Here is a 23,443-nt window from a genome sequence, read left to right as displayed (position 1 = left end):
TCGTGTACGACGAATAAAACGACGCTAGCTTGCTGAGGGTATTTTGCAATCGTGGCATGGCCGAAAACATGGCAGAGAAACTCTACTCTGTATCTCTCGAACGGAGTTCCCTCTGAAGAACAACGTGGAGCTGACCTGTGACATCTAGATTCCCCAAATCTTCCCGTCTACCCGTCTGCCAGTCTTCCTCTCCTCTCTAGTCGCCATCATCATTCTCTTGATGACCTGCTGGCTCACGTCCTCCCACCCGCTCACCTTCTCCCTCGTAGTGATGTCGAACCGATGACCGGCCCACTCCCCCTTCATGGGCAGCCTCACCCGTTCGTCTTGGGCAGTCTCCTCTCCCCAAGTGATGTAGCACAGCAGCACCTCTCCAAGGCTGTAGGAAAAGTTGGACCGGGCGAGAGCGTCGTCGCTGATGAACTGCTTGGTCGTGAGGTTGCGGAGCACGGCTGGTCGGTGGCTGCTTGGGAAGTGGGGGTTGTGCATCAGGAGTTTCATTAAACGCTTGAACGGCAACGAAACCTCCTGCTTCTGGTCCAGTCGCTCACGCACATTATCGAGTGCTCTGCCCCATACCTCGAATGGCTGTTCCTTGACGAGGGATGCCAAGGTCGAGTGGTGACCCTCGGCCACGGCCTGTTCGCCCATTCCATATAGCGGGTTGGATCCATCGCTGTCCCACTGGAACCTCTCCAAGACGGTCGCAATCTCGGGAGGGTAGCCGACAGCCCTTTCGCTGATGAGAATGAGTCGGTCGCCAGCCCACTGCCCGATGTCCTCCGAGATGGCTGCCTGAATCAGGTGGGCGATAAGTCGGAAGAAGTAGCTGCAGGTGACGGAAAGGCAGATGAGGTCGGCATCGTGTCGGCATTCGTAGAGGAGGGCAACTATCAAGTCGATGACGTTTTGAGGGAGATTGACGAGAGGCGAGTCGTGACTTGCGTACTGAGGTCAATATTGTGGCCGACGGGGGAAAGGGTCAAACGCACTTTTTGTTCTTCGCGGGAATGGCTTTCTCGGCGGGAATCTGAAATCTCAGCCACGAGGGATTGGCCAGAAGTCCAACCAGCTGTTCGCCCGAAGTGCTTTTGAGGATCTCCAAAAGCTTGGGCTGGCCGATGTGGCGAAGCTGGCGCTTCTTGTCGATGTTGATCAGCTTCCAGTCCTGGCCCATGGTGAGAAAGTGGTGGATGGAGTAGAGGAGAGAAGAGGTTTGCCCAGGGCTAGAGGATGGAAACCTCAGAGGCAGAAGTAGATGAGGTGAAGAGGTGAAGAGGTGAAAAGGTGAAAAGGTGAAGCAGCAAAAGTGTCGTTCCCCTTAGGTAATCGGCGCAGTGTGTCTCTGCACCCCGCTTCAGCTCGAGGTCAAGTCGTACAAATCGCACCTGACGTTTCTTGAGCAACAATAGAATCGGCACCGTCTTTAGCTCAGAATGGCTTTTGTCTGCTCAGATGGAGGTACAAACATCATGCAGTGGTGAAAGGCGGAGAAAACTGCTAACAAGTGCCCGTCACTTGTCAGCACTGCCGAGACGTGACGTCCTTGGTACCACTCCTCTACCCCATACAACGCACCTGTTCCAAACATGTTTTGATAAGATTGATAAGAAAAGCATTCTGAAGAGAGTAGAATCTAGTGACTAACTGCATTAGAGCATATCCAGGGAGGCCCCTGCCTTTTCCCCATCACTTCCCGAGCCAACTTCCGGCTGGCAGCACTTTGAAATATTGGTGATAGTCAGACGAACAAATATGCACCTCTCCAACTAGATCAGCTCGGTTCCACTCCTTTTCCGAATCTCCTCCTGTCGGAACGTCATCAAACACCACATGAACCCAGGAGCTAGTGCCTGGTTGGCTCCAGTACAGAGTTGACGGCTTCAACCAGCTCTTGTATGGCTGAAAACCAATACAACACTCTCCAACCGTCCTCTGCGCTCCATTCTCATAATAAATGTGCATCCCCCGGAGAATACCGCTCTGGGAGTGATATACATCAACGCGGGTCATGTTCTCCAAGGGGGCCCATGACCATAACATGCCTATACAGCGGTTTAACCAGTCTTGGCTTCGCCGGTAGAATATATGAGGTAACGTTCCTTCACCCATGGGGTAAATAGAAATCCTAGGCTCATGGCTCTTTGTCCTTTGGTCATAAATGAGCGCTTTGGGCGACTTGCTGTGCTTCTCAGACGGGAGCCTCTGCTGAAGCCCAACATGGAAAATCCCAGCCAGTTTTGTCTCGAACTATTTTGCATTTAGAAATCCCATAACTTCAAGATACGTTCATCAGCTCACCATGAGACTAAAACAGCCTGTGCCTTTGTAATCACCGCACAGGATAGACATTGATAGAATCCTCTCACCAGGTGGCAGCGGCACGTAAATTGCCAAAACATCAACCGGAGGCTTTTTCAGAAGGCCTGGGGAAGTTCTGGTATGGGCATGGATAGCCAGCGGGGCCTCCGGGGAGAAGCCGCTATATAAAAATGTCAGGCCAGTGCAGGAGTCAAGGTCAATGGTCTTTGGATGCGACGGATACTTGATAGGCCGAGACATGGCGCACGACTCAAGTTTGAAGCATCTTGAAGGAGGTACAAGAACTTCAAGGACTTTGGGCGGCGTTGGAGTATCCCACATTGCGAACCGTGCATACGTCTCAGTTGCGAGCCATGCAAGGCCGTTCTGTCCATCATCAGCTCGAGGTTACGGTTTCTTCCCAACCTGTACAATACCTTGAAATAGATGTCGACATCCAGATCTTTTATTCTCTCTCGCTCAGCAATAATAAACCTCGTCGTGTCGCTTCTCTTTTCGCTCAGTGGTTCTGGGTGGTCGTCCAGAGCCTCCACCTTGCGAATGCCATGGTGGTCTAGGGTGATCCGGGTGTAGTTTTTGGGTCCTTGGTTAAGCCTGGGGGCCTCATCTCCGCGAGTCCAGGACCCAATATCAACTAGTCTAAACCAGTCCATCTCAATTCCCTGCGGCATCGAAGACAGCTCGATCATGAGGTCCACCGCTCTTGCAAGACACCACAGTGGCGCGTCGCTCGAGTGTCTGTGAATCATGACCAAAATCTCTACGGGGAGCCTCGCCAGACCAGGAAGGTTGAGCTTTTTGGACACCACGCGTAGGACATCGGGAGAAAATCCCCACGGACTAGGAACACGAGCGTCCGGATCGTTTACGCCGACCATGAGCGAGCTCACAACTCTTCCAACGAACTTCCGCCGTTTATCTGGAGACTTGAGAGGGGTTAGACACTCGTAACAGTGCTCATGGACCTTGACACAAGGGGATCTATAATGATAGAGATAGGATCCATTCTTGGTTCCCGGCACACTGTCGGTCTCCATTACTTCCATCTTCCAGGGGCCAACCGGATACTTCTTACAGTAGACTATACAAAAGTCAGCAAGATAAATATGATCCACGCGCGGGGGGAGGGGCGTCTTGTGACGGTCACCTACGAACAACGATCTTGTCGAGCGAAGGCCGAAACGCCCCATGGCATATACCACATGTACGAGGCCTAAAACGTTGAAGCAAGAGTCCCCTCATTGGGTTGACCGGGATGACTCCTTGCTCCATGGCGCTTGTCGTGAGGCTGCGCGGTAAGTGACGAAGGTGCTCAATAATGGGTCGTGGGAGGCGTAGGGAAATAGAATGAACAAGGGCGAGATGGGGTTCCTATACATCACTCCTAGGGCTTTAATTCGGCCGTAAACACTGCCACATATGCAACTCAGGAGCTTGCTGAAGAAACACGGTGAAACTCTTAGCCAAACACGCGGCCTGGTGTAAGCCACGCAAGGCTTAATGGGCTCTAGGTGGGAGAAACGTTGATTTTGTAGCTCAAAGTCCTTGGATTTAACCTTTCAAGGAACCTTAAATGACATGCGTTGACACAGAAGATCAGTTGTCAATTATCACTACACTGATCATAACGCATCACGTTCTACTACACGTCTCCGTCATCACCAAGAAGATACCTATCTCTCCGTTCAATCGCCCGTCTCTTAGAGGCGGCTTTATCAGCCTGTGTTGGAAAATCGAGCGCATCCCACACATCCCTCATTCTAGCCGCATCAGGCGCATCCAGAGGTAACTCTTTGCGTTCCCACAGGTCCCTGTAAATACCCGTCTCCTCTATGGGCTCCTCCGGATCCACGCGATTACGGTTCATGTCGTGGCCCAAGATCGGGAGGGGGCTTTCCGGCGGGGCTGCATCAGCAGTCAAAAATTCGATCAAGGCTTGCTTCTGCTCAGGAAGAAGCTCATAAATCCGGTATGTGACATTTGTTCGGTTCGGGTGCAAGTAGACAGCATATGGGTCAAAGTCTGGTGACTGTCTGCGCCGATCAAACACGACAACGCCCCCAAGGATGCGGGACTCGGCCCAGTAACCTGCCATGTCCGCAGCCCCGTTGGGATACTGATCGTAGTCAACGTACCATGGGTGCTTGAAGAGGGTGGGAAGTGGCCCGTCTGGGTTGTGGTCCCAGTACAGCCTGTTGGACTTTGGCGGCGCCCATTCCGTGATGCCGTCGTCTTTGTGCAGACTCGTGCCGAGATTGAATAGCATCACTGCGATTTGGTGAACCGCAACAGCCATCAACTCAATAAGTCGGATATTGAATGCTCTTGACCCCGGAGCGGCAGCTTGGTACGCAAAGAGCAGCTGTCAAGCACAAAAGTCAGCTCGCCTAACAGAAACACGACACGCGAGAATTTTCAGCTAACCCTAGAGTCCATACTGAGAATTTCAGGGTCAAATGCCTCACGGAACTGTCGCGCCTTGTCCAGCATACCTGGACATAGCTCCTGGTGAGCGCTGTGGAGAGGATGGCCTTTGGGCAGTTTTCCACCCCTCGACTCGTATATGACCTGGGTCAGGGGAAGGCCATCAATTATTTGTGCATATGTCAGCTCGGCAACCCCTGTGGAAAGAATTCTGGTGATGGCGCGGGTGAAGAGATCATGATGGTCGCCATCAAGGATATTGATGGAAAGGCTCCTGATCTGGCTGTCATCCGTGATCGAGGGAGATTGAGCCCCAGCCGATGAGGTTTCTGAGTGCTCTAAAGACATGATTTCTGCAATCTGAAGTCTCAAGGGAAGACGCTGATTTTGGGAATTGGGGATGATGGGGGTGGTGTTTCGAGCTAGATTGTCGCAGGAAGAAGACGGTGCGCGTCTCCCCAGCTCAGGGCGCCAAAAATTAGCGCACTGCGCGCTGCGGCCGCCTACCTGGACCCAAGGACCATCGTCATGCACGTGCGATACCTCAAGCGCCGACAATAGCGGGGGCGGGGCGCGGGCCAATGGGATCAGGTAGCTTACAAGACCCGCCGCGCTGTAAGCGCGCTGGCTTCCCTCCTATCAGCCAGGAGGCCAGGCCACCATACTCTCCCTCGTATTTGAAAAGCGACATGGTTCATGCTAGAAAATGAAACCGTGGGGCTCATTGGCCTGCTCCTCTTCGGTCGTCCAGGTCCAGGCCCATGCTTGGCCAGCTGATAGGCCCCATAAAGGCTAAGCAGGCCCTGGGCGGTTGCAACCAACAAGACGGTGATTCTTTTCCCGAGAATGGCGCAAGGAAATTCCACCTCGGCCTTCCTTTTTTGAGAATACTAGTTACCTTGGAGTGTTGGTATAATGGAAATACAGTCTGTTGGTCCTGATCTGTTTCGGGTTCAGGTTATCATCTCATGCGTTGGGCCTGGTTGATGGTCTTGATGCTCCGCTTTCAGGAATAGGGCACCATCCAAGTTGCCTCTGGTGCCGCTGAGGCTTACAACAGGAAATCCATCCTTGTTCCTCACGCTGGCGCCGACTCATATTGACTTGAGAGGGGCTTTGGTCCAGGAGAACGATGAAGTGGGCAAGTATAAGACATGGCCAAGTCTTCTGTTAAACCAGGCTAAGATTCCAATACAGCTCAGATCACTCCAACAGCCGTTTCTCTCACCTGTGTTCTTTTCTGGTTATCCAAACTTCACATTATCCCATTTCTGACTTTCCCTTTTGCAAAGCTCCCCAGTTCAATCTGCTGGCAGATTCCCACATATCACGTTCTTCAACAAATGTATGCGTTCGACTAACAGCATGCGGCGCGCTACGAGCTCCGTTGACAACTCTCTAGAAACAATCAAGGCCGTTTTCCAGTTTCTGTCCAAGAATTTTCGCCATTTTCCACCAATACTCGCAACCCAGAAAGTCGTTCAATCATATCCAACATGTCCCAGAGCAGAGTCTTGGACCTTCAAATCCGCCCTGGTCGCTGGTTCGACGGGGTCGAGCCTCTCCCCTCAACTTCGACTAGATACAAAATCGTCGAAGCCTCGGTCCACATGGGGCTGTCTATCCTGGAAACTCCCGAGGGAAGGCAAAGTCTAGCCAGAGTTGCTAGGGCCATCATCGAAGAGGGCCGGAGCGAACAGCCACCTCGTCGTGACATTTACAAGGGATCACTAAAAGATATGCCCGCCTGGATAAACAGGTTTCTTACTTCCATGCGCTTTGACTTCCCTGCCATATTTATCCACGATGAAGTCGGTGGCGAGGCTGAGGCCCAGAGGCTCGACTGGGGTGACAATATGCGAGACTATGATGCTGGTCTTGGAGGGAGGATCTCTCTCAGCAGCGCCCTCATCGACAATATGGTGTATGCACATCAGCAGTTGCCACAGATGGCTGGTGACAGCTACATCCGGTTCAAGTTTCAGATGGGCCTCAGCATTGCCCATGAGATTGTTCATCTCCTGACGGGATTCATCACTGGAGACCCTAACCCGCTCACCCCTCCAGAGGTCAGCTTGCTCCGATACGGTGACTCGGAAGCTGGCGAAGCGGGTCGGTACTGGGAACATATTCTTTTTGGCGGTGTTGTCGAGTTCTGGTCCTTCAATGATGACCCTATGAATGTTCGGCAGACGGGCACTGCCTATTTCTTCGAGAATGGGGACCGGGACGCCACAGGCTATGCCGTCTCACTGGGCTATATGAACGAATTCGCAAATCAGGGTAAGTTTCCATCTTCTCAGCTCTTGCGTGTGCTCCCCTAACGGCTCCTCTTCCCAGTATTTACGTTTCCGATCCGCCGCTCCAGTGAGGCTGTCTTTACGACACGTGCGGCTCTCACACGGGCCAACTGCTCTGAGACGACGAAGCTGCGCACGAGGAGGAGGCAGAACCGTGCTCCGCCGGCAAACTCGCCAGCCCCGGATCATTGGAGTGCAAACATGCGCTACCGAATGCCTCCTTCCGGGTCTCAGGGCCACTCCAGAATTCCCGGCCAGAGTACCAACTCCCAAACAGGTGGTTCGGGCAGAGGTTATGCATCTCAACCAGGAAGACCCAGTCAGGCCTATAACCCTCCAGCGGGAGGATCTGGTCGAGGGTACGCCTCTCAGTCGTCAAGACCCAGTCAGGCTTATCCCCCTGCAGCAGGAGGGTCAGGTAGAGCCTACAGCTCCCAAACCGGGGAACCAAGTCGATCCTCCAATCCCCAGTCAACGCGGTCGGATCGATCATACCCTAACCCCTTTGCACCCCGATCATCAGCACCAAGCCAACCTTCATACACTCAGCCGACAAGCGGTAGCCGGCCCCCTGAGTACTACTACAGACGCTGATTGGATGTTGGACCTAAGTTTGTGATTTTTGCAAGAGGGATGGCGTTTGAAGATTGCTGCGGAAAGTCTTTTGTATTTGTGAGAAGTTGTTTGCCCTTGAGTGGCATTGTATTTTGGACATGTCTGGCGTAATCCTGCGATGTCTTGCTGTATCCAGCCTCCTAGTTACATAGTTGTCATTAGTGTAATCTCAGAGTCTACCTATTGTCAATGCTCAGATCGTGTTTGTGTCTTTACCTATATGCCTGATTTGTGCTTGATTTACTACCTCAAAACCGAGCCCAACTGGAGGCACAAGTGTCATTTGCAAGATGGTGATGGCACCACAACATTTCCATTGTCATTTCCATTGTCACCTTGGAGAAGAATTGCCTCTGGGTGTATGCATAAAAGAAACCTTAAACTCCCATGGCGCAAGTAGACTTGTACACGGTAGAGACCAGCTCGAGCCGTCACGACAGGAAATGGAGATTGTTGGTCACATCACCTCCTCTAAAACCAAGCTCAACCGTCTCCAACCTTTCAAACCTGCGGTTGGCCGCGCTGGTGGGAATGCAAGGTGAGACAATGAGATGTTGACGTCCCCGGATGATATGGCGGGCCGGCATGTCTTACGCCAACGTTGAGTGGCCGCCCTAGATCAAGGCTGACCAGAAGGCAGATTCTCCCCCAACGGAGAGAGGTCACGCCTCCATATCCTCCCACAGCCTCGGAAAACCATCTCCTCATCAACCCACAGCCGATCCCCATCATCCTCCGTCTTGGAAAGCGATGCAGACGCCATGATCAGAGCAAAGGGCAGCACCAGGGCAGTTGGTGGTCGTCCTCAACGGCTGAGGCCCGATGCCGGTGCGTACGGTCTCATTCCTTTGTCTGCAGAGGAGAAGGGAGCGCTAATTGTGATCAAGAAGAAGCGGGATCCTCGGCTGAAGCTCAACGCGATTCTGAAGAGGTGCCGTTTGTTGAGGATGAGCGGACATGGATACGGTGGCCTGTCTCACTCTTTGTGGCTCTGATTTACCGGCCAATCTGGAAACCTTTCTGCGCCGTCTTGTCAAGTCCTGCGTCTCTGCTATTGGTTTTGGTTCTCTTTCTTTTTGCTGTTGTTCCAATTATGATTATTTCTGGGTTTTTATCTACTGTTTTTGGTCTCCGGAGTGTCCAAGGTTCCACCAGGGAAGAGGGCAGGGCAGCGTTGCAAGGGAGAGCTACTGAAATAGCAGCTCCTAGCTATTAACGCGAAGAAGGGCTGATAAGCTCATGCCCTTGTGTACTGACCTGTTCTATCAACTTGGCTACTCAAGATCTGCAGTCAAAGGCAGTTTATCGCGTTTCTAACTGTTCAACTCTGTCTCGATGAATATGCTGACGAATAAATGATCCTTGTTCAGAGGTGGGCATGTTTGATTAATACGTCAACTATGCCGAGATAATGCATCTTTAGCTACTCATCTATGACAAACTCAAGCCTGTAAAGCTGCAACTGGCCAATGAAGATGCCAAAAGCCCGATGTCGATGACATTGCTAAGGGCCTCTTCCTGTCCGGAATAGGAGCGATCCCCAAAATCGCATATCCAAGATTACCACTGGACTGGTTCCCGGGGCTTGGCGGCCATGAAATCCCTGGAGACCACTATCAAGGCCCGCAGACTGGCCTCCTGCGACCGAGACACATGCATGAGGGGTATGCACCATCGCATCCCCCCACAAGATGAAACGTGCCGGCACTCCATGATCGGTTTTTGACCTGCATGGGGCTGCTTCAGGGCGCTTATTGTAAATACATGGATGTTGGGCCTTTACGCGGGTCAAGAAAAACGATACACAGCTTATCCTTCCCTGGGTAGAGGCAGCTGCAAGATATAATAAAACAAAAGTCTACTATCTTAATTATATTAAGATATTATTTTAGCATATTTATATAATTTTCCTTACAAGTTTTAAGAAGAGTTAGATCTTCTTTATCGTTGTGGTGTCTCTTGCACTCCCTAATCTATGTAGCCTTGCCGCTTGCATCTCTATTTCCCAAGCGCCCACGACATAAGAGAGTAGTTAAGTAGATATATGTGGCCATTTCCTTCTCTTTATTCTTTCTCAAATATCCCTCTCTATCTTGCCTCAAGCTCAAATGTTGTTCTCGCAAGCATGGTTGCTCCGTAGGAGTAAGAAATCTCACTCCTCTCACATTCAGCGATGCCTAGTCAACTGCTAATAATTGTCTATTTGGATGCTATCAACGCTCTTTAGGAAATACCTATTGCGAGATGGAAGTCTGTGAAGCAGCTGATAAGGTCCTATTGCCTTGGAACCAGTTGAAGGTACCTTTCACTCTTGCAGCTAGCATAGCGGTCTATTGTGTTCCAAAATTCATTTCTTGAAATTTCCTTGCTAATCTTCACCTTGAGAGACCTTCTCGCCTCTCACCCAAGGGTGGAAGTAGGCTTCCAGGGATGTGAGTCGATCCTCGGGAAGCCAGGTTAATACGCACTCAAGAAAGTTGATAAACACCTCCTTGTCTTCTCCTGCCACATTGTGAATAAGAGCTTCCAGCTTCTTCTCTGGTGGCAAGGGCACAGGGCCATGCCATTGACCTGGATACTCGGTCAGAAGCGATTAAACGAGTAGGCGGGTGCAATGCAGGGAGAACCCAGTACTTGCTTCCTTTTTGGTACTGACCATCTTCATTCCAGTATTTGCCTGTCTTCTCTGACCTCTTGAGAAATTCAGGCGGTGGCGGGCCAAGAAGGGCCGTCAGGGCTGCGACGTGGTGGGCATCGTTCTGCTCCTGGGAGTCACGGTCGTACACACGGAAGAGGCTCTCTTTCTCAAGAAGATCCCAGGCCTAAGACAGTGAACCCCGAATCGCGTCAGAAAAAGAACGAGGGGAGCTTAAAGGGGCGAGTTCATACCAGTAGTCCCGTGCTCCAGACATCCACGGCATTCCCCCACGTCATACCGAGAATAACTTCGGGTGCCCGATAAACCATCGGCATGGCATTCCCGCGGTGCACCCTACCAATGCGGGCTTGTCCCAAGTCACAGATTGTGAGCGGACCGGCACCCCCCAGCATGTATTGAGACACGTAAATGATGGCATCATCTATCACCTTTCGTGCCGAAGGTTTTTGTATCTCATTCTCTTCCACTGTGGAGAGAATCCCGTCGTCCGTGATAGCAACAAGCAAATTGTCCGAATGGAGGTCTTGTTTCTCGCAGGTTAGATAATAGCGCCGTGTGTGAGGTCTAGATACTCACCAGTATGGATCACGTCTGCTTCATGGAGGTAGCTCAACCCCAGCAACGCTTGGCTGAGAGCTGTTGTGGCAAGACTCTGTTGGAAGACGTGATCTTTTTGCAGCTCCTGCAAAGTCCTCAGACTCATGCCTAAGGGCGTCATGACAAAAACTTCGTGTTCACCATGAGGACCTTTCAACTCGAACGAATCATGGAATTGCCGCACGTATCCACGACCAGGATGATCCATGGTCAAGCCAGAGAGGCGACGATAAACATTTAGCTCCTGGTTACGTTGGATAGTGTTTATATGAACCTTGAGCACTCAATACTTTTGATTTCTGACAGAATTATAGATAGTCAGTAACTATTGCGTCTTATTGAAGGCAAAACAAACGTACATCAGATCTCTAGACAGCCACACAGTGGAACTTATGCCGTAGCCCAGCTTTGCTACTACGTGATAGCGGTTTTCAAGGACCTGACCGATCTGCATGGGATAGTAGTCCTCCAGTTTGTAGAAGGGCAATCTCTCCTCCTCCACCTTTTGAGACGGGTCTATAACCTCGAATCCACTAGACGGAAACTCGCGCGGTCGCGAAGGCGTGGATGGACTAGAAAATTGTCGCGAGGCCATGACGGACCGTGGCATGATCGAACAGGGGACAAAAGGGGATGATTTCGATGCGCGGAAGGGCCGCCTCACAACCATCTTTGGGAACATGACTTTGTGCCAAAATGGCAACTTCTTGAGCCTTGAAGGAATCAGCCCAGTCAGAGTAGTCTCGTCTTCAGATACCCCCTGACGTCAAGATGGGAAATATCATTTTCAGCTCATTAATCACACTTGTCGCTTTCAGAGTTCTTTTATGAATGACGCTTCAGCTGCAGTGCAATGTGTCTTGAAGCCCACATGGTTCCACGTGATGCCGAGCGGGGAAGATTATCTCCCTCCGACATCAACCATATTCGCTCAGCTCTACACTCAATCTTGTCATCATCAGCCAATTGAAGCTGTTCTTTTGTTTAGGCAACTCTATTCCCTGTCATTGGCCTTTTCAGTGTCTCGTTTGTCCGGTCCAGCAAGCATGAGTGTCACGCATACAGTGCTCTTCCAGTTCAAAGCCGATGCCAAGCCCGATGACATCAAAGCGGTGCGCACTTGTAAATCATATTCAGCAATGTGCACAATCTCACTTCATTTCAGGCTTGTGCCCGCTTCCTAGCGCTCAAGGACAACTGCATCCACCCAACGACCAACACGGTTTACATCAGCTCACTGAAGGGCGGCCAGGATAACTCCCCAGAGGGACTACAGGTGAGCTGCCCTCCCCATACATCTGAGCTCACGAAAAATATTGACCGTAATAGAATGGTATTACCCATGGATTTGTGGCCGAGTTCAGTTCTGTGGAGGATCGAGATTACTACGTCAAGACGGATCCTGCACACCAAGCTTTCATCAAGAGCCTGGACGGGCTGATTGAGAAGGCAATTGTCGTTGACTTCAACGATGGTGTGTACTGATGCCTTACCTCGCCTTTCCCCATTAGAAGGAGGATTGCACGTGGCTAGGTATTGTTGATTGACTTCCGCCACAACAAGGCAGAATTGCCACTTCCAGGGCATGAGGCCATCACTAGGGCAAACTTGGCACGGCTTAAAAATCTCAAAAAATTCATTCATCTCTCATATCTGCATATCCTCGTTGAATCAAATCACCGTTTTAGTTCCGCATCCCATCACGCGTAGTGTCCACGCATCTTTCATCTCCGTCCTCCATCCTCCCGTGCTAACCACACCCAATAGGTAGGGTTGTTGGTGTCATCGTTCATACTCAAGCCTCAGAGGCCCCTCAACCCAAGCTGCTTCGAAGAGCTTTTTTACTACATGCTTGAAGCCTCACTCAGCTCTTCCTCAGCTTGCTGAAGCTGAAACTTGAGCTTCATGTTGGCTTCAAGAAGAATGTCGACAAGTGGGTGGGCTTGATTAATGAATTGAAGCTTTTGGATATCCTCTTCAGTTACCTCCTCGTGGGTCATGGTTGCTCGGCTAGCCAGGTAATCACCCAGCCAGATTTTGTCGCCTTCCCACATCTCATCCACGCCACACACCCCCTTGACGATGCTAGCAAAGCTTTCGCCCTTGCCTTGTCGAGCAATCTCCTCGGTAGCCAGCTCAGCGAGGTCTTCGAGGCCGTAAATTTCGGCTTGTTGGTAAACTTCGAGAGCTTCAATGAATGCACCACTGGGCTCCTTGGCTTTCTCATCCACAGGGGGTGGCAAAGTTTGATAGGTCCCGGTGAAGAGAGAGTGCACGATCGTGTGTCCCACTCTTCCCGTCACGTCGAACTTGATGGGTTGACCGATTGGCTGTTGCGTGTAGACCGAGCCGGCAAAGTTTGGATACTTGTCGATCACTTCTCGAGGCACCCACGCGATAGCGCCTCCTCTGAACTTGAATTGGCACGCAGGCCCAAAGTATTGCCTTGACGATTTAGCGACATGTTCGTGGGTGGTGAAGACTCACGCTATGTACTCACGACTCATTGGATGATTCGACACCAGGTTGGTTGGCCATGTCGTCAGAATGTCACGCTGAAATGATTCGATGTCGCTTTTACGGTGCGTTGTCGTTGTTTTAAGGGTTTCTTTGCAAGTTTCGCGCCGGATCCGGAATCAGTTGATTGGTGAAGTCTGGGCAGCCTTCAGAAAAGATCTTGCACAACAAGAGTAAAATCTTTCTCGGCGATGAGGTGGAAAAGAGGAAAGGATGGGCGGTGGAAGAGTGGAGGATTCAAGATGATGGTGATGATCCGGAGTTGAGATTAAGTAACCCTGTACGCTCAGTTCGTGATTCACTGCGAAGTGAAAAGAGATGTGATATCTCAGCAACACCTCCCTCTCTGGCCTTTGATCTCGAGGCGCCATGATCCACCCTTGTTCCGTCTTCATCTTTCAGTCCACTGATTCATGCCATGCCTATAAAAACTTGAGTTCCTCCAGCCCCCAATGCGAAAAAAAAATGAACCAGATTTAAGCCAGCCACCTCTAACCCATCTCTGGATCAAGTTGATCATTGAGCCTCTCGTTCTCAAGCATGAGGTCCCTAATCCTAACTCTCTGTTCCAGAATCTGCGAAAAGAGTGCACCAAACACGGTCCCATCATTCTTGAGCGCTAATCGGTAGGTCCCAAGGCCTTCATCCAGTTCTACCTCCCGACCGATTCGTGAAGCTCTCTGGATCAGGTTGTTCATCAGCTCGAGATGCTGATTGTCGAACGTGATGTTGCTTCCGCAAACGACGTGGAGGACGCTCGGGAGCGACATGCTGCTTGACGTTACGTCAAACCCATGAACGGCTAGCTGGACGAGCCTGTCGAGGCCGTACTCGGTGGCCAGCAAGTACGTCTGAAGAACGCGGTTGAGAACAGCTTCAGGTTCATCATACTGTTCCAGTTCGTCCTCGTCAAGGTCGTGGAGGTCCTGGTATGTGCCGGTGAATAGGAAAATGACGAGCACATGCACCACAGCTGTCGGCCAAGATGTGAGGTCGAGCCGTTTGTCGTTCTGCACGCCAACGAACCGGCTCGCTAGCTTTGGGTATTTGCTGATGGCCTTTTCGGGAAGGAAAAGGTGTTTGGGTCCAGCAAGTGTCACGATCACCATGCTCTGAACACGACTCCTGTCACCACTGGTCAGCTGTCGGTTCATGGGTGGCAGGGAACTCCAACTGACGAAGAATTATCTCCGGTGCCTTCAGCTTCCATGGTGTCTCTCGTATGGGCGAGTCGCCGCTCTGGACTACTCGGAGACTTGGGTTTCTTGCTGAATCGAGGTCAGTATGATGGTAAGGCATGCATATGAAAAGAGGCCAAACCTTGTTGCGAAGATGTATTAGCTTGTGTGCCGGATGATGAAAGAGGAGAAGGGGTGAAGAAGCGAAGTATTTTGCACTCGGCGTAATCGCTCTTGGAATTTTCGAGTTTCCGAAGGTGATTCACTGTCGCGAGCAGAACCAGGTGTGCAGCGATGATTCCAGCCCCGCGATCCCATACGCACATCCCTCTACAATGACTTGGAAAAGACTCTGCCTGGCAAACGCTTCCCGCCTCGAGAAACGAACAAAAGACGTTCTACCTGGCGATCCATCATCTTGACTTTGTCTGCACCGACCAACGAGAACTACAGTTGGCTTCCAAAATACCCGACTTCAAAAGCCATTTTAGGGTGGAAATACCACTGATATATATACTGAAAATTCTGGATGACGATTCAACATACGGAGCGAGTAGATAAAATAGAGGCTTCATTCAGCCCTAAGATATCTCAACAGATTAAACTGAACGCCTCGATTACTTTGCGCAGCATGGGATCACGCTTTCAAGATAGAGGTAGTTTATATGTGTCCAGTGATGAGGGGTGAGCGCCCACGGTCCAGCCGCTCACTCGATTATCATCTATCACTTCTATTTACAATCTCCGGTTCATGTAACTCAACCTGAAAGGGGTAGCTAAACTATGTCAACGGCAGTCTTGGCAGGAACCCTGCTGTTGTCACTCTCGTCTCCCTTTTGTTCAACCACTTCAGGCGGAGCGTTGAGAGCTTCCTTCTTTGCCTTCTTTTGATCCCTCCACAAGAGAAGTTGAACAGTTCCAGTGATGACAACTGTTTTGGTGGTTAGTTGGGTATGGGCCATGTCTGTGGTTGGTTACTTACTCAACAAGACATTTAGAACAATAGACCAAGTGTAGCCCTTCCTAGCTGCTGGGAAGTCTGTCGTCTTCCAAACAAAGTTGGGCGCCTGGAAATCCACGTCAGTCAGAGATAACCTTGAGGCTAGTATCTCGAAGGAACATACCACTGCCTGCACGACATAGGCGAGATCATTGGCCGCGCCAACAAGCAAAGCTCGCTTCTCGGTATCGGCAGTGCAAATCTCGTTAATCCAACTAAGAATGAGAGGACCGGCACCGCTCTATAGAAAGGTTAGATATGGGCAGCTCCAATCTTTGATTAGGCTGAACTCACTCCAATGTTGGCGAACCAGTACACAATCATTCGGTTTGTGACGTTTCCGTATAGGGGCATCTTGAGGAGTCCAATATGGAAAGAAATCTATATCCGATCAGTTTCTATTCCATCACAAATCAGGTCTGATGATACTTACAGTGATGACAGCGCCAAGGTAGATGAAAGGATATCGGCGACCCTTCATAGGACCGTCAGAGAGCCAACCCCATAGCAAGGCCATGACGATGAAGATTCCGGTCGTGGGCAGGGGTACTAAGAGAGTCAGCACTGAAACTTTCTAGATCATTGGCTTGGTGTCTCACGGTTGTTGATCTGAGGAACGGTAAAGTGCCTTCCAGGTACGGGAGGAGGATCAGCATTGAAGCTCTTGAGCCAGTATCCCATGGCAGGCTGGGGGTAACCGTTGTTCCAAACGACATAGATGAGGGCTAAATAATGTCTTTGTTAGCTGCGTTTCGTTGACCTTTCGGGGGTTACATACGCAGAAGCCAAGTGTGCCAGCTGAAAAGAATAGACTTGACCTTGGCCTTTGTCCAGGGCTGCTTGCCAGCTCGGCCAACGGCGTTCATTCTCTCAACAGAGATGACACGCTCTCGCTCAGTAACCCACCAAGTCTTCTTGCCATCCTGAGGCAGGTTAGGGAAGAAGATGTATCCCATCACGGCGAGAGGGAGAGTAATAATGCCGTCGATGATGAACAGCCAGCGCCCTATATCTTGGTTAGAACAGTACCAGTATGAGAAAGACAGTAACTCACATCCTTCACGTCCATGTACTCCGTTGAGGTTAGTATACGCAGCTGCCTGCAAGAAACCACTGAACATGTTGCCAATGGAGCCAGCGAGCCAGAAGACCATGGCGCGCTTGCCAATCTCGCGTGGAGTATACCAAGAGCCGAGCATGTAGTGGATACCAGGGTAGAAGCCAGATCTTAGTGCAATGTCAGCAACGCCGCACAGCGATATAGGGGCAATTGGCCTACTCGAAGAGTCCGACAAGGAATCGAAGGGCGTACAGCGCCTTGTAGGATTTGACTGCCGAGGTGGCGATGGTTGCCACACCCCAACCAAGTTCCAATGAAGGGATGACCCAGCGAGGGGAAACACGGGTGAGAAGCAGATTAGAGGGGAGTTGTCCAATAACATAGCCGACGGTCCAGATAGAGGTGCCTAAGGGAGTCAGTCGATAGTCAGAAGCCCCAGTCCTGCTTATACATACTCGTAACAAGTTCGTTGCCAAACATGTTCAAGTCCTCCTTCATTCCACTGAGAAAGGCATTGTTGACGTTGGTCTGATCGATGTTCTTCAAAAAGTAACCGATCGAGGCAAAGGTCAACACAAAGGCGTCGACCTTGAACAGAAGCCACCGCTGCTCAGGTGGCAGCTCCCAAGTGTCCCAGATGTAACCCTTCCAGGTCTTGAGGGGCTTGACAACGACATCCTCGTGCGAAGATCGGCTCGAGTCGGTGTCTGGCTCGCGGACATTAGCGTCGACTGCGTGCTTGGGTTCAGCCATTGTTGAAGAATGTATTCCCAACGTGTCACAGCTAAGCGGACTGCTCAGAACGGTACTACAGTTTGGCAGACAGTGCTACGTTGCAGATATATATACAGGGAAAAACTCGGGTTTAACGTCAGCTAGCATCAGATGTTGTAGCATTCACTCATCGGTCCCAGCGATCGCGTCAGCTCGCTGCAACGCTCTTGAATTTTTTCCTCCCACTTTCTGGGCCCCTTATTGTAGCGCGCGATGGATCGATACAGAGTGGGATAACCAATAGACAAGGGACGGCGACTATATGCACGGGGCCCCGGATGTTCGGAGCTGGCTATTGTGGGATCGCTAGGCCATCTTGCGTGATTCCGGGTGAGGATAACACCTTATTTTCGACCCTGTCAATTTCTCCGCCACGAGATAAGAGAGCGAGAAAAAGGGTTAGATTTTTTAGGCGGATACGTGTATCCGAGATGGACGTGATTTTTCTTTTTCAAGCGAGATCTTGGGGGAATTGAGTTTGTGAGAGATGAGTGTCAATGGTCTGGATATCTCATCTTTGGTGTTTATCAACGTTATCAACGCACATCAACACCAACACAACACATCGACAGGCCACTTTCAGCCACTGCAATCGTGTCATAGTCTAGAACATCGTTAGTAGGGTCGCCCTTGCCGGACGGTGTCCGACTCCATGGTTCAAACAAGCAAATTGTGCTGCGAACTTCTCTGACACCATCGACACTATCCACAATGGCGGCATGCAACCCATCCACCAGACCCCCCCAATTCGTGTGATAGCAACTGTGGATCGGCCGAGACTGGCTATCATCATCGTCGGGCGGGCTCCCGACCAAGGATGAGCCCGTCGTGCATCCCCCTGTCTCCGATTTAGGACCTTAAATGGGAATGAATCCAATAGAGGTGTTGCCTCACCGATATCCTGGACCCAACATGGAGCTCGGTTAGAGTGCAGCAGTCGCCTCGCTCACGCCATTACGCAAGCAAATATGGGGCTTCTTGATTGTTTAATGCGTGGCAGGAATACCTCCATGTCGGCTCTACAATGATGACCTCCTTGAAGATTTGAATCTCATGTAGTATGTTGATTTCACGGCCTCAATTACTTCCAACTCGACAGACGTCAAAAATGCCAAGGCGGCTCAACGGCAGACCAGGTATCTAGCTTTCTTGGCACTTGGCGCCCTCGTGCAACGCATGCAGGTCCCGAGCTGGTGTCTTGGCGATCGACCAAGGCGTCATGGCATGGGTCAACCAATTTATAGAAAACGCTTGGCTAGCTCTTGTATGTTTGACTATTAGCCCAGAGGAGCCCAACATGTATTTCAATAGTTATCGTATTCATTCTCTCTCCAACAGATTCCTGAGTTATTTTACCGTGTTTCACGCGTAATACATAGCGAATAGATCAAGATAGCCCAGGACGAGAAGCACTCATCAATACCAAAAGCCGGTAATGTCGGCCTGTCAAGACAATAGCTTGCATCAATTAGCCTTCGTGTATGCAACGGCTCATCAACCCTTCTACTCGAAACTCGCCGAACCTGGTCCATATCTCAGTGAGTCTCTTCTAATTATATGCAACGATCTCGCGTTTCAGTGCGCCAAGGACGCTCTCGTTGATGAATCCGCAACGAGGCTAGGTCAGGATTCGGAGAGAAAGTTAAACCAACAGCTGATGGCCTATAAACCTACCGACTTGATATTTACAAAGTCAACGGAGAGGATGGTACGTGATAAAGAGCATTAGTAGGTAACGCCATGAATAGCCTCCATATTGAGGCGAAAGGCTAGATCGACCAATGGGATTGCTCGCTTCAACATTCGGGGCTTCATCTGACCAGTCAACCAGATATCAGATGAAGTAACCCAGCAAGATAAACATACCTACCAATGCCGTAAAGCCATAGGTTAAGTTACTCGCACTCAAACGCAAAACCAACATACAATAAGCTTTGGAGATGCATCACACAACGCTGCGCCTCAAGACACACATGCACGTGCCCAGGCTCTTATACTCTTCGTATTCCCATCCTAAGTTCTTCCTTTCCCATCTTAACCTCTTCCCATTCTCATCCTAAGCCCTTCTTCTTTTCATCCAAATCTCTTCTCACTCTTATACCATGGCATCCACATCTACCCATTCTTGCACCGCCTGGCATCCAATCATGACTGGCGTTGATGACTTCCAAGCCGCCATGGCCGACGCATGTCGCAACTACTACGAGGCTACCACCCGTCCCTACAACACAACGAGAGTACTGGCTGTCTTTTGGGAGAAGGATGAGAAATTAGGCCTTGGTGACCAGGTCAGACGTGTTCGGGACCTCTTTCAGCGGTCCTATGGCTATGATGTCGAGCTTTTAGCCATCAAAATGCAAGATCCGAACCCAGATGTCACGATTGCATTCAACCTCGGTCGATTACTCGGTGGACTCAAAGAAGGCGACCTGGCTATTTTCTATTACATCGGAAATGGCGACCAAGGGGGCTTCCAAGAAGTGCGAGCCCAAATCATCGACCCATCTCCTGCCGACGTCCTCATTCTTTTGGACTGCTGTGCTGCTCCTGGGAACGGTATTGGACATCGCAAGGAACTGATTGCAGCATCTGCCTTTGATGGGACAACTGAATACAGCCCGTCTAGGTTTACCGATGCCCTCGTCCAGCAACTTCAGCATGCCATTGACAACCGACACATCCTATCCGCGGCGCAACTCTACAACCGCCTGGCCACTCGACACTTGGCCACTCAATACTTAGCCATTCAGGGCCGAATACCCCAGCTCAATGCCATGCCCTACTTCCTCCAGAACTCTGGGGAGAATCAGGCGCCTATCATGCTGGCTCCCAACATGGCTCATGAGAGTTGGACTCCGGGGGAGGTCTTGGCAATCTTTCAAAGCCCAGTCATCGTTATCCTTCACGTCCATCTTCGAGATGCTCACGCTGCAACTATGGACCAGGTGAGACATTGGCTCTTGAAAAACCGCCAGCACAATATCGATAGGATCAAGATCAAGTCTATGTTCCCATCTTTACCCAAAGGCGCGATTGCCATCATCAGCGTTACCTTGGATATATGGTACACGCTCCGCGAGGACCCTGCCATTTCATTCATTGGCTTTGAGGAAAATGACGACCGTTGTGTACACATCCCCCCGATTATGCCAGGGGCGATACGACCCCTTTGTATAACTGAGATTTAAGAAGCAAATCACAAAATACAATAAAAATATTCAAAAAGAAATCATTTTAGACATAGTTTTATAATTTTAGTGAAAGTACAGGCTATATCCTTTAACCCCTGTTGTCCGTTTCTATGTCCTTGGATCCTAAAAGACTACATAACGGTCGCCTGATTAACCTCGCAAACCGAGCCGGCAGATCAAGTCGGCAACGTGTGGGGGATAGAGCAGATTGACAACTCTTCCGACACGGCCGATTGGCTGGCGGGAACTGTTGCGGAATTGGGCCAAGTCCCGTCTCCGTATTCCGAGACTCTTTGCCGACAACCCCAGTTCATGATCACGATTGTCTACGTAGTCATACACCATCAAGGCAAGCACGTAACTTGAGCCAATTAAACCCCTCTCTTTCGTAGGAGAGAGAGGGCTTGCCGTACCCGGACCGTGTCACCTCTCTTGAGGCCGACTTTAAGGACGGCTTCCGGACAATCGACGAACTCCGATGCCTTGAGGCGGTCCGATGGGCCGGTTTGACTTCTTTTTCTTGTTAAATTCTACTGAATTATTGTTAGATCCTTTATTCTTTGAGTCATCGAACCTTTCTCCGACAACAGCCTCAGTACCCCTATCGCATCTACCAGCATCATCTTATTACCATCATGCGCCTTGGAACCATTCTCCATGTCGGTGCCATCCTGGTGGCTTCGATAGATACATCGTTCGTACCACCCTAATTCCACTATATTTGAGACATTTTAATCCGTGAATTAACTACATCAAACAACTAAACTCTATCTAGATTTGCCATCGGAGCGAGGCGTGTTGTTCCTCTCGAAAATGACGACTCATTACCTCGGTCGCTTGATGAAGGCTTCATCGACAAGTTTCCAAAAATGTCTCACGAACAAGCAGGTCACCTCCGACACTTCTATAACCTAGCAAGCCAAAAAGATGGCGAGTGGCGTCACATGGGCTCTCAAGTTGCCGGCCAGGAATGGCTTGATGGGTACCGATACCAGCTGGCGACCATGACATACGCTGCAGGAGCAGCTCATTACTTTCGGCTGCCCCTTCTGAGGTCTCTCTTCAAGATCTTGTTTGAACAGCTCATCTCCAAAATGTTGCTGCGAGATGTTTGGGGCTATTGGTATCTCACTAGCCACAGCGGCACTCTTGTAGATCCTGATCTCACCGAGCTGCGGAGACCCTGGGCGGATCCAGTTGCAAAAGAGAACATTATGGCAAGTTTTCAAACTCTCTATTGAAAGCTATCGGTATCTCGCTAACGTCTCGCAGTATTCTGGTCACCTCCTCCACATGGTGTCCTTGTACACGATGCTGTTTGACGATGACAGGTACAATGAACATGGTGCCCTGGAGTTCAACTGGATGCCAATCTTCTGGGGTATGGGACCAGAAAAGTTCATCTATAATCGAACATCCCTGCAGCAAGCGATATTGAAGGGGATGGAGGGAGAAAACTGGCTCGGCGTCTGCTGTGAGCCCAATAGCATTTTCGTCGTCTGCAACCAGTTTCCTGTGAGAGCACCTTGACCCATTCTTCTACCGATTGGTGCTGACGCTATGATATCAAGATGATCGGGATGCGGTACAATGATGTTCGGGACAATACCCATATAGCCCCTGCCGTTCTTGAAACATACGAGGAGGCTTGGAAGTCCAAGGGCATGTTCCAAGACGACGGCCTCATAATTGACTGGTTTTCTCCAAAGCAAGACAGAAAGACACTTGCAAAAGACCCTGGGTTCACAGCCTGGTATGCAAGGGCACCCGAGATAGCTTTTCAAGGGGCTTAGAAGGGCTAATCCATGACAGGGCTGCTGCCTTTATGAACGCTTGGAATCCAGAGCTGGCAAAGGTCGCGTATGACACGGCATATGACAGGGTGATGGAGATGATTATACCACCAAACAAGTCTACAGCTGTAGAAGCGTCAACGGCCTTGATCTCCAGGGCACAATCTCCTGGTGCTCCGCGACCCATGACCAAGCCCATCATAGGATTCGCAGCGCAGATGATATCTGAACTCGGCGACGAGACCACCCTGAATCAGTACTTACGCTTTGTCGACGAAGCTTATCCCCCAACCTGGGAACAGGGCGGGCTCTTTATCCGGCCACTTCTCAAGGAAATGGCAGTCTGCCTCTCATGGATTCCTTCACCGGGAACGCCGCCATCCCATATGCGAGGCTTAATGTCTTCCAGGGCCAGCGAAAGATGTACGAGAATCCCTGGACCGAGAGGTATTTTTCCACTCACCCATTCATCGACAACATCGACCTCTCCAGCGGCGTTGACTACCTGCGCGGAAGCTGGGACGAAGATCTTGCAGCCATGGCTGTCACCATGCGTTCCTATTCAGGAGAGGACAAGAAGTGAGTATTGGATCAGCTTTTTCTCCCCCTAATTATTCGCGTCTAACATGCCAATTCCAGTGTTAAGCTTCATCTTTCCGGATTACGTCCTGGGAAATACAGTATTTACGAAAATCAAGAGCTCCTTGGCGCGTACCAAATCAAGGACAGGGCGGACATGATCCAGCTTGAACGGAGAGTGACGGGGGATGACATGGACATTGTCATCCAGAGTATTGGCCCTGTTTCATTGCTTCCTCCCCTACAGGTATCCCGATGGGAATCGGTGCTGGAATGGGGCATGTGCATCTTGGGTACCCGAGGCTCATACTTGATGAAGTACCTTCTTTGGGTCTAGCATTAGGGGCCTCAATCCATGAGTGTCATTTGCAAGAGATGAGTGTTTGGTCACTTTTAAGGCGTCAGTTGTGCAGCTAAAGGTATCAAGATCTATC

General features: G+C 50.5%; 8 protein-coding genes across 8 annotated transcripts; 3 read left to right on the top strand and 5 right to left on the bottom strand.

Moving 5' to 3' along the window:
* Positions 1-144: 144 nt before the first annotated feature.
* On the bottom strand, positions 145-5,094 carry MRS44_004520 (uncharacterized protein; the record flags this gene model as incomplete). The annotated part of the gene is made up of 8 exons (XM_065622233.1): positions 145-940; positions 993-1,320; positions 1,752-2,250; positions 2,302-2,688; positions 2,739-3,403; positions 3,474-3,535; positions 3,996-4,684; positions 4,747-5,094. The coding sequence occupies 8 exons, from the start codon at positions 5,092-5,094 to the stop codon at positions 145-147; spliced, it is 3,774 nt and encodes a 1,257-aa protein (XP_065478305.1).
* Positions 5,095-6,242: 1,148 nt separating this feature from the next.
* Positions 6,243-7,640, top strand: MRS44_004519 (uncharacterized protein; the record flags this gene model as incomplete). Its single annotated transcript, XM_046279393.2, has 2 exons — positions 6,243-7,029; positions 7,087-7,640. The coding sequence occupies 2 exons, from the start codon at positions 6,243-6,245 to the stop codon at positions 7,638-7,640; spliced, it is 1,341 nt and encodes a 446-aa protein (XP_046136349.1).
* Positions 7,641-10,029: 2,389 nt separating this feature from the next.
* Positions 10,030-11,512, bottom strand: MRS44_004518 (uncharacterized protein; the record flags this gene model as incomplete). The annotated part of the gene is made up of 5 exons (XM_065622232.1): positions 10,030-10,232; positions 10,318-10,483; positions 10,551-10,843; positions 10,897-11,161; positions 11,273-11,512. The coding sequence occupies 5 exons, from the start codon at positions 11,510-11,512 to the stop codon at positions 10,030-10,032; spliced, it is 1,167 nt and encodes a 388-aa protein (XP_065478304.1).
* A 451-nt stretch (positions 11,513-11,963) lies between these two features.
* MRS44_004517 (uncharacterized protein) lies at positions 11,964-12,402 on the top strand (the record flags this gene model as incomplete). The annotated part of the gene is made up of 3 exons (XM_046279394.2): positions 11,964-12,029; positions 12,083-12,193; positions 12,247-12,402. 3 exons carry the CDS (start codon positions 11,964-11,966, stop codon positions 12,400-12,402), a joined length of 333 nt encoding a protein of 110 aa, XP_046136352.1.
* A 359-nt stretch (positions 12,403-12,761) lies between these two features.
* MRS44_004516 (uncharacterized protein) lies at positions 12,762-13,455 on the bottom strand (the record flags this gene model as incomplete). Its single annotated transcript, XM_046273642.1, has 2 exons — positions 12,762-13,362; positions 13,418-13,455. 2 exons carry the CDS (start codon positions 13,453-13,455, stop codon positions 12,762-12,764), a joined length of 639 nt encoding a protein of 212 aa, XP_046136353.1.
* Positions 13,456-13,925: 470 nt separating this feature from the next.
* MRS44_004515 (uncharacterized protein) lies at positions 13,926-14,644 on the bottom strand (the record flags this gene model as incomplete). The annotated part of the gene is made up of 2 exons (XM_046280928.1): positions 13,926-14,559; positions 14,613-14,644. The coding sequence occupies 2 exons, from the start codon at positions 14,642-14,644 to the stop codon at positions 13,926-13,928; spliced, it is 666 nt and encodes a 221-aa protein (XP_046136354.1).
* A 744-nt stretch (positions 14,645-15,388) lies between these two features.
* Positions 15,389-17,425, bottom strand: MRS44_004514 (uncharacterized protein; the record flags this gene model as incomplete). Its single annotated transcript, XM_046270684.1, has 10 exons — positions 15,389-15,543; positions 15,595-15,679; positions 15,737-15,853; positions 15,907-15,993; positions 16,046-16,161; positions 16,212-16,337; positions 16,391-16,618; positions 16,667-16,839; positions 16,892-17,078; positions 17,128-17,425. 10 exons carry the CDS (start codon positions 17,423-17,425, stop codon positions 15,389-15,391), a joined length of 1,572 nt encoding a protein of 523 aa, XP_046136355.1.
* A 2,123-nt stretch (positions 17,426-19,548) lies between these two features.
* Positions 19,549-23,346, top strand: MRS44_004513 (uncharacterized protein; the record flags this gene model as incomplete). The annotated part of the gene is made up of 10 exons (XM_065622231.1): positions 19,549-20,617; positions 20,813-20,994; positions 21,186-21,331; positions 21,413-21,858; positions 21,910-21,916; positions 21,969-22,152; positions 22,209-22,390; positions 22,450-22,771; positions 22,840-23,009; positions 23,070-23,346. 10 exons carry the CDS (start codon positions 19,549-19,551, stop codon positions 23,344-23,346), a joined length of 2,985 nt encoding a protein of 994 aa, XP_065478303.1.
* Positions 23,347-23,443: the final 97 nt, after the last annotated feature.

Source organism: Fusarium solani (genome assembly GCF_023522795.1).
Source record: "Fusarium solani strain SB1 chromosome Unknown bctg00000002, whole genome shotgun sequence".
Classification (NCBI taxonomy): Eukaryota; Fungi; Ascomycota; class Sordariomycetes; order Hypocreales; family Nectriaceae; genus Fusarium; species Fusarium solani.
The sequence above is the reverse complement of the archived record's forward strand: the minus strand, read 5'-3'. Positions and strand labels throughout refer to the sequence as shown.